The 9,335-nt window shown below is 33.5% G+C and overlaps 1 protein-coding gene across 6 annotated transcripts; it reads right to left on the bottom strand.

Annotated features, from left to right (window-relative positions):
• Positions 1 to 510: 510 nt before the first annotated feature.
• Positions 511 to 7,461, bottom strand: LOC108041513 (RNA-binding protein MEX3B). Of its 6 annotated transcripts, none has more exons than XM_017119442.2 (3): positions 7,402 to 7,460; positions 5,876 to 6,679; positions 511 to 4,984 (listed from the first exon to the last, which is right to left on the bottom strand). In XM_017119442.2, the coding sequence occupies exons 2-3, from the start codon at positions 6,567 to 6,569 to the stop codon at positions 3,522 to 3,524; spliced, it is 2,157 nt and encodes a 718-aa protein (XP_016974931.1). In that variant the 5' UTR covers positions 6,570 to 6,679; positions 7,402 to 7,460; the 3' UTR covers positions 511 to 3,521. The 6 variants fall into 6 exon arrangements, with proteins under 6 accessions (XP_016974931.1, XP_016974932.1, XP_016974930.1 ...); XM_017119443.2 differs by having other exon boundaries at positions 7,219 to 7,460; XM_017119441.2 differs by having other exon boundaries at positions 6,983 to 7,460.
• Between the last annotated feature and the right edge of the window lie 1,874 nt (positions 7,462 to 9,335).

A 9,335-nucleotide genomic window follows, 5' to 3' on the forward strand; every position in this document is an offset into this window, starting at 1 on the left:
TAGAGAATAAGTGTTATAACATTTACTTATAAGATCCAATATATTTTGAATTACGATTGTTATTATTTATTAAATGAGAAATTTCGTTTGCTAATTTTCCCTAGGGATCTAAATAAAAAATGTGTCTTTGAAAATTTTTCTAGATTATTATGAACAATCAAAGCAAGAGTTAAATTTGATTAACTAAAGTCTGAATTATTAACTTAAAAAAAAGATTGCGTAATGATTATTTTATATGATGATTCTTTTATTTTAAAAGCAAGTGACTAAAGTTCAAGACCAAAAGGTTAACTGCTATAAGCCATTGGCAGCAGCTTAAACTAAAAAAAGGGTCAATGAAAAAATTTTCTTGAAAACTCTAAAAAAAACTGTTTTAATTTAATTTGTTGATATATTTACAAAATGTTGTAAATTTTTTTTTGCAATTTATAGGTAACTGAATCACAAAGTTAATAAAAGTTTTGGTTGGCTACATTTATTAATTATCGAAATATATGACTTGCATATTGAATTTTTAATTTTATTTATTTTATAATTTTAGTATTATTTTTAAAATTTACAAAATTGTTATTGCCATTCATTCGGAATAACTTTTTGAAAAACTGGTAAATCTGCCACAAAGAACTGAATTCAAATTGGAGGTGACATGAAATCGACCTTAAACTGGTTACAAATCTCGCTTCTCTTGTCCGGAGATTTTAAAAGAGTGGTGCCGAAGTTTATATACGGACAGACAGATGGGTATGGTCAGACCGACTCGTTTATTAATGTATACTTAATGGGGTCTGAAACGCTTCCTTCTTTCTGTTACGTACTTTTCAAAGAATACAATATATCCTCTAACTCTATGAGTAGTGGGTTAAAAAACAAATAATAATTAATAAACATTGAATTTTAGGTTCTTTTTGTTTTGTGGTCTACAAAATCTGAAATTTTTTTTTAAAAAGGGTTAGCGAATATGCGCAGCATTATTCGATCTATAGTTTGTGAATCTATGTTTTGAATATCGGTATAATTTCGAAAAAAAATAAACGAAAAAAAAATCAAAGACTTCAATTAAAAAGAAATAAGAATAGTACTTTTAAATTTCAAAAATGAGATTTAAAAATATTCATTAAATGGGTAATGGACAAAAACTACTTTTTTAAATTTTAGATATATGAAAATCTAAAGCATAATTTTTTTCTGTGCCTTAACTAATGAGAAACATTTTAACCTACAATCAGCAAAAAAATACGTTTTAGTTTTAAATTAAAGATATATGAAAACATAAAACCAAACTGTTTTCTGTAGCTTTATTCATATCTGATGTACAATTTTCTTTACAAATATCAAACCAAATACGAATATAAAGAATACGGTAATTACATTTTCTTTCCTTCACTTCTAAATAATAACAGTAAATTTGTAAAATAGTCGAAAAATGTAGCTGTTTGAATTGAATTAAGTGTTTGAACTCTGCCGTCATTATTTTGTCGAGTAACCGTTTAAGGCCTTTGTTTGTAAACAAAAAAAAAAGGCAAACCAAGTGTCGATAAAATCGTATAGTTTTAGATAAGGATATATATTAAACTCTTTTGCAAAATTATACATAAAACAACCAGCATAACTTTATTTTTTAGCAGGTTGTTGCTTAGTGGAATTTCAACCGACAAGACCGAACAAAATTTACGAAACTAAAAACTCTTGAGATTTCTTAGCAAAATTTTAATTCCCTTTACAAGGGTACACAAATTTTAAGACTTTTTACTTTTTATGACTTTTGAGTTATTGATTGTGGATTCCAATTTTTAGCAAATTGTTTCAAGACTTTTAGGACGTCATTACTATTACAAAATAAATATAACTGATGAAATTTAATTTGAGTTTTAAAAAATACAAGAACGAAAGAAATAGCAAGCTAAATATGTAGAACTGTACGGTCAGTATGGCAGACTTAGGACATAGTCATCTGATTTGGGAAAAACTCAGGATGCAGGCCTAAAGTGGTTTAACTGAACTGCTCCTAATAAAAGTTCCATAAAGATAGCCTTTTTAACAAAATAACCTTGTCAAATAAAAAAAAAATGAAATCTATCTGTAGGTTCCTTTGGGGACAACATTTTGAACATTTTCTATATGCATTTTTTTTATAATTATGCTAAAAGATTATAAACTCTATGCAAAGCTATGCATCCTTTATGTCCTTTAGCTATAAGAAAGTTGTACAAATTTTTTAAGAAATCTAAAAGCACAAACAAAAGACATTCCATTCTTCCATTTGCATTTTAAGTACCTTTTTATTGAAACCCATTTAAAATAATAAGCAATCCAAAATTACGGCCAAGAAAGCCCTTTTCTGAAAAAAGTAGGTGTGTGCTACCTCTCCTACAGCATTATACAATATAACTTGTTCGAAAAACAAACAAATTAATAAAATATATCGTTCCTAGGGAATCAATAGGGTACTGTCTGATCAGCAAAGGTTTTTAACATTATCAGTGTAGACAAAAAAAAACGATATTTTAAAGACTTTTAAAATGAGCCCGCAAACGGTATTAAGCATACAAACTGACGGAATTGTCTTCTACACTGCGTTATACCAAAATTAAAATACTCTCTGCTAGGAAATAATATGTCACATGGGTTTTTTATAGGAACGTGTTTGATGTGCTTTTTAACTGGAGCAGAGAAGAATATATGCGCATTTTAATTGACACATTTAACATAAGAAACACTGTTGAAACTTTCATCACCTTTTTTTTGGTAAAATGCTTTTTCGAGTAAGTTATCATTTTAAAGATGCTGTCATGTATATCAATTGAAAACTCGATAAAACTTAGTTTAGCAATCCTTGACCGCAGCCCAAACATAATATTTTGTTGTTAAAACAAATACCATTACATTTGTTCTTGTCCTCACGCACAACTATTGGGTGTCATAAGCTGAATTTTTATGTTTTGACTAGAAATACTTTTTGTCAACCCCATTGTTAAAAATTATATCAAAATTAAATCTCTTCTACTAGTCGACCGACCAATTTTTAAATGCCGGCGGCAGAAGAAATTAACTATAATTAGGTATATTTTTCAACACAAATTAAACCAAAAATTTTTAAGTTTAACTGTAGAAGTAGCAAAAATAAACGTTCATAATATCAAGAAGTCAATACCTCAAATAGAGTCAAAACGATTTTTAACTTAACAAATCTTAGTACACAATTAGTTTCCTAATTTAATCAAATTTTTGTTTGAGCTATAATATAAATATAAAGCTGATTTAATTTTAAACGATGCAGCGGTTAAGACTTACAGACTCGAAGACCAAATGGCTAGAATGCTGCACATGCAGCCGCTGCACCGTAAAAAACCAGTGTAAAATAAAAATATTTCAGGTCAAACCATTTTGAAGAAACTAAAATATAGCTACATTTTAAAGCACTTCACGAAAGCGACAAACAAAAAATATTAACAAACTACAAAACCAACGAATTAAAATTTGTTAAACATAATCAATGACTTACAAAAGTAATAAAATTAGAATTATCCTAAAATGCGCATTGCATGGTAAACAATAGAATGGCAAACCGGGCAAACTGCTTCCATAGAAATGCATATTTGATTTGCGCACTCCATGCAAAACATATTATGACCACATGGGACCAAAGCTGTGGTAACATTATTTTCATTACAAACAAAACATTCGCGATGAATCAAATATTTGTCCGGGTTGGATTGCAATTGAATGGCTTGTGGTTTTTGCTGGTTGTTACATATAGTCGGTTCTTTTGTGTGGTGCAGATTTTTTTGATTTGTAGAATGTTCGCCCAGGCCTAAGACCGAGTCCGTGGGACTAATTGAGATTGTGGGGGAGCAGTGAGCAGTGGGTATAATATTTGCAGGTTGATTCCAAATACTAGGCGAATCCCCAATACCCTCATCCACGTCAATTGAATCACTTATATTTTTCCATATATTCAATATTTCTGGAGGTGTGTTGGCGCTATTACTGGTACTTTTTGTTGAAGTTGTTGAGGAAGCAGATGAACAAGATCTTGTTAAAATATTTGCATTAGAGTTGGAATGAATCGATGCGGATGTTGATGTGGGAGGACAGAAGGTTAATGCTTTACTAGATGTATTACGAAATACAACATTAGCTTTTGCCAAGGGCATGGAAACTTCATTTCCGGGAAGGTGTTTATCGGATATTCCTGTTGGTGTTAAAGTTCCTACCATTTCCATGTCAGAGAATTCGGTTTTTGGAAAATAGTTGCCAGTATGATGCCCTTGCATGGGCTTTACTGGATTGCTACCATTTCCAGCTATCTTTATTGAATTATTTGCATAATCTTGTGCAGATGGAATTCCATTTTTGTATATAGACGACAAAATTTCTGAGTTTAAATCATCATTTAGTATTTGGGTTAATGAATTTATTGTAGGGAGGGGCGCGAACTCATTCGTCTCAACCGATTCACTACCTTGCATAGTATTGGCGTCACCATTTCCAGATCCAGCCCCAGTTCGAAGGGCAATGTGAGCTTCTATCTGCTTTCGTGCAGTATCTACGTTTTCGGGCAAGCCAGAAACTTCAAAAATTGGTTCCTTTTCGCGCGAAGGTGTCACAATGTAGGTTTGAGTTTCTTGTTGAATGTGTTTAATCGTAGCACCTTTGGGCCCAACAACAAGTCCAACTACCCGATAGGGTACACGTACCTGTATGGTTACCTGTCCAGGCATACATGGAGGACCGGACTGCATGCGGGGAACTGCACCACCTCCAGAACAACTTGCAATTCCTACTATGCCGCTACTCTGACCGTCGCCTATTGGCTTGCGTGATGCACGTATTAAGCTAAAGTGGTCAGCAGCGGACAGTATTTCCCGTTTGGCCTTGTTTACATCTTCCTTTCGACCAGTCACTACGAATACCGGTTCCTCTCCTCGAACTGGTGTTTTAATATAAGTGTTGGTTTTGGCTCTCAAAGCTTTGATCTTGCAACCTAAGAGCGGAAACAAGTATATAAAATTAATACATTTCTTCTCATAATAATTGTTTTATTATTATTATTTGCGGCTATGAGATTCACAACCTGCAAGCCGTTCCCCAAACTTGCTTTTAAAATTTGAGCCTAGAGCACAACTTATTAAAAAATTACAAATAAAAATAATCCAATTCCAAAAATAAAAAAAGTGTATTTTATTTGACCCATTTTTTAAAATATAAGTCGACTCCAAACCGCTGCATTAAGTTAAAATCTTGTGGCAGTTCCTTAATACGTACACATCTCTTTTTGTCGAATTTATAAAACATTTTTTGATTGCTTAAATGTCAACTTATTATAAGTCCTTTGATTTTATTAAATGAAAAATGTATTTTTAAAATTGTATAATTAATTTCCCTAAAATCTAAGCAAATTCTGCAGCTCTTAATTGGTGTCCTAATTTTAGCGTTGTCATCGTAAGCATATTTTATACCATATTTATACTATACTATAAAGCATGTATATTCTTGATCAGCATCACCAGCCGAGTCGATCTATCCAAGTCCATCTGTCCGTTTTTACGAAAACTTTTTAGAAAAATAGTAGTCCTTAAAAAAACAAGAAAGGAAGCAAACATATATATAACGAAATTATAACTCCCTTTTTTTACCAATGGCATCTGTATGATACAGTCGTCCGATTTTTATAAAATCTCTAAATAAAAAAATATATCTCTGAATAAAAGGATATATGTTGGAAACAACGAAGTTATAATTTTATTTCCCTTTTTCCCGAATGTTCCAATGGTAGCTTTATGATATAGACTAAGTTAAAAACTAAACTCAATTCTCAAAGAACGTGCCAAGTATAATGCATTTCTGGATCCCGCTTGTTATCGATTATACTTACCCTGTCTACCGACTATTTCGGCAACATGTTCTGAACTGGGGACTGGAACACATTCGGTCATGTTTTGCGACTTTTTTGATCGATCTTCTAAGCTGACGGTCCCGGCAACGGGTAATAAAAGGCAACTCGATGCCGATGGAGGTGGCAGGGTGTTATCTGTTTTGGAGAACGCGGGCACTCCGTTAATAGCGCCTATCTCGAAGTGACTTTGTGCGATTAAAGATAATGGTGGGGCTTGAGCAGGTTGCGCATAACAAGTTTGATTGTCATTAAATCCGACCAAAGATAGTTCCAACGCCAGTTGCAATGTTCGCGGATCGTCGGATAGAGGTAAAGACGCCGCATTCACTTTTGGTTGTTCAATCATTTCGAGTTGATGTACGGTGTTCGACTTGTGAATTGACTCCTTCGGATTAATATTGGTCAAGATTTTTGGTGTCACTTGTGCTGACATTTCAATAGCACTCTTGTCCTTTTTTTTAAGGGGAACAAATTTGGTGGTCAATGAACAGCTGCTGACACTTTCGCGCGGTGCAATACTTTCGCCCGGGGTAATAATACTTTCGCCCAATGAGGAGGAGCTCGATGACACGGAAGCCGATAAGAAATTAAATGATGAGATGGAACTGGATGTAGAATTTGAACTCACTCTATTGAACCCACTAAATTCCGTGTTTATGTGTGCTGCAGACATGTCAATATGCTGTTTAACTTTTAACTATATAATTTCCTTGTTTGGCCACATTATTTAAATCACCATGTCAGTTTATAAAATATTTGTAGTTCATTCCCTTAGAAGATTCTCTGCAATATATAAAAAAGACCGAAAGTGCATTTGGTATACATACGCATGTTTATGGGAGTGATAGCCACACATGGGTGTAATGGGTATGCCTATTCATAATACATAAATGCGTACACTTGGAAGATTTTCACGGTTCTGGTAAACTTACTTACATTTAAAAAACTTTTCAACGAAAATAGTTTTTTATAAGCAAAATTAAAGTATTTCCTCTCTCACTCAATCTTGTTACCCGCGATGCCACAGAACACACCGAATACCGCGCTCATAACCAACCCCTAACTTACAACTTTTGTGTCACTCACCCCTTGTAACTTCTTTTATGCTCCCGCCCCTCTCTGAGACCAACAACACAATACACTGTGTGACCACAGGCATATAAATAGTTAGATTTGCGCCTATCTTTAAATGGAATATTACATTTTGGCTGTTATTTCCCATACAACCAGTTTAATAGACTATCGATTTATTACAGAATAGATTTTATTCGTCTACAAGAAATACTGTAATAGCACTCGAATAAAATTTGATCAAAATTTACGTGTGTACACTAGAAAACTTATTTGGCCAGGTACACATTCCAGCAGTATCCCGACAAGCTTTGGTATACATATGCGAAGGCAAGGAAACAGGTATTAAGCATTAGGGAATGACTCTCCGGATAATTTCTCTAATGCAAATAAAATGTTCAGGTAGAACTACAGCTATTGTTTATTTAGCGCACCAAAATTTAATCAAAATTACATTGCCGGCTATCAGCACTAGATAGGGAACATAATAAAAAAAAAACTACTATCGATATCTTAGAGTTGTGAAACGTTGAGTATAATTTTTCGTAAAGACTATTCACACAGAACCACATTCCGCATAAAATGTTCACCTCATCCTGGCTTGCACCTGTAATATACAGTTAAGTTCAATATCTTTGTAGATCAATTATATATCCATGTCAACATCGATTTATAAGGCGAAGATCTACGACGACAAACCTTTTGGAGCTAACGTCTTTGATAAGCTAGACTTGTATTTAAGCTAGACTTATTAGGTTTTCCATGTGATCATCTAACATGGATCTTAAGTTATCTTTGTGGTAGGACTCAACGAGTCCTCTTTAAATACTCTATCTCTAATTTGATCCTCTTTAAATACTCGTTCTCTAATTTGATCCGATTTACTTTAGGCGTCCCACAAGGAAGCCACCTTGTCCCACTTCTTTTTACTTTATTTATAAACGATCTCCCTCTAGTCTTGACAAAATCGCGTGTCCGCATGTACCCAGATGACGTTAAGTTATGCATGCAATATAAGGAAATTTTCAGCAATTCTGACTTACAATCGGACCTAAATGCTTTTCAAACATGGTGTTGTGAAAATCATTTGGATTTAAATAGCGCTAAGTGTATAGAAATTACATTTTTTAGGGTGAACCCACTATATGGTTTACAGTATGGTTTACATATAGACCGGATAGAGTCTGTGCAAAAGAACTTTTTATTATTTGCTCTACGGGGCCTTAGCCGGAATACAAGCCTTATTTTACCAACCTACTCTAGAACACTTCTTCTAATTAAGCTACCATCCTTATTAAACCGTAGAACGAAGCTTGGCACTACTTTTATTCATAAACTTATTCATGTGGAGAGTCCCGAGTTACTGGGTCGGCTAAACTTCTCTGTGCCTAATATAATTACCAGGAACTTTATTCCTTTTACTTTAAATCATTGTAGATCTAACTATGATATACATAAACCTTGTAAAGTTCTGTGAAGTTACTATAATAGACTATACCATACTATTTCTACTACTGACTCTTTGCGATTCTTAAAAGCATTAGTTTAGATCTAAGTGCAGCTATGAACTTTAAATCAGCAAATAAATTTTAGTAAACAAAAAAAAACAACTGTTACTTTGGAATAAATAAATTTTGTTAGTAATTGCAAGCCACACATATACATAAGTCTGGGGACATACTCTCGTTCTTCAAGGTGCTCTGCTCCATGTTTTGAGTAACAGAGTGGAGCAACTCTTAATGCTGCCAGACGGATGGAGCAGTGATTAATTAATTATAAACAGCATTTAAAATTACCAGTCGTTATTGTGTTATGTGAAGAAGAAAAACTCAGAGTTGCACCGAAAAAACATCGCCTATCTATCGCATAAAAAAGTCAGTCAAATTTGGATGGGGAACTAACTGGGAATTTTCGGAACGGCAAAACCTTATGGACAATCCGTTCAACGGATGGTGGATGGATCTCGGTCGGAAAACGGCATAAAACTCCGAATCGCCACTACTGTCGTCCGCAGTGCACTGTAGAAGAAATGACTGATTTAGCAGCGATTAATTCAAGTTTTAACTTATTTATTGGCGCCAAAAATGTTTTGTAATCGAAAACTAATATATCCAATATTCCAAAAAACCTTTCATTTCGCTTTCCACTCAATATTCGCACAGCTGTAAAGCTTCAACAGCTGACGCTAACCGCTCTCCCGCCAATTTTGACCACTTGCTAAAATTTACAAATAATTTGATTTAATTCATTGCAATTCAATTTTTTGCTATTAAATATGGAATAAGGTATGTAATTAACTACAAAATAAGTGGTTTGTGACCTAAAACTGTGTTCGTCCCAAAATTGTAAGAGATATAATGTTTACTAA

This window comes from Drosophila rhopaloa, unplaced genomic scaffold, assembly GCF_018152115.1.
Source record: "Drosophila rhopaloa isolate 14029-0021.01 unplaced genomic scaffold, ASM1815211v1 contig_203, whole genome shotgun sequence".
Taxonomy (NCBI): Eukaryota; Metazoa; Arthropoda; class Insecta; order Diptera; family Drosophilidae; genus Drosophila; species Drosophila rhopaloa.

What these genes read in the sequence shown, in the direction of transcription:
- LOC108041513 (XM_017119442.2), bottom strand. Translation starts at nt 6,569, where the DNA reads ATGTCTGCAGCACACATAAACACGGAATTTAGTGGGTTCAATAGAGTG. An exon ending in CGAAATAGTCGGTAGACAGG is followed by an intron (nt 4,985 to 5,875) that starts GTAAGTATAATC and finishes TTCCGCTCTTAG; the next exon opens with GTTGCAAGATCAAAGCTTTG.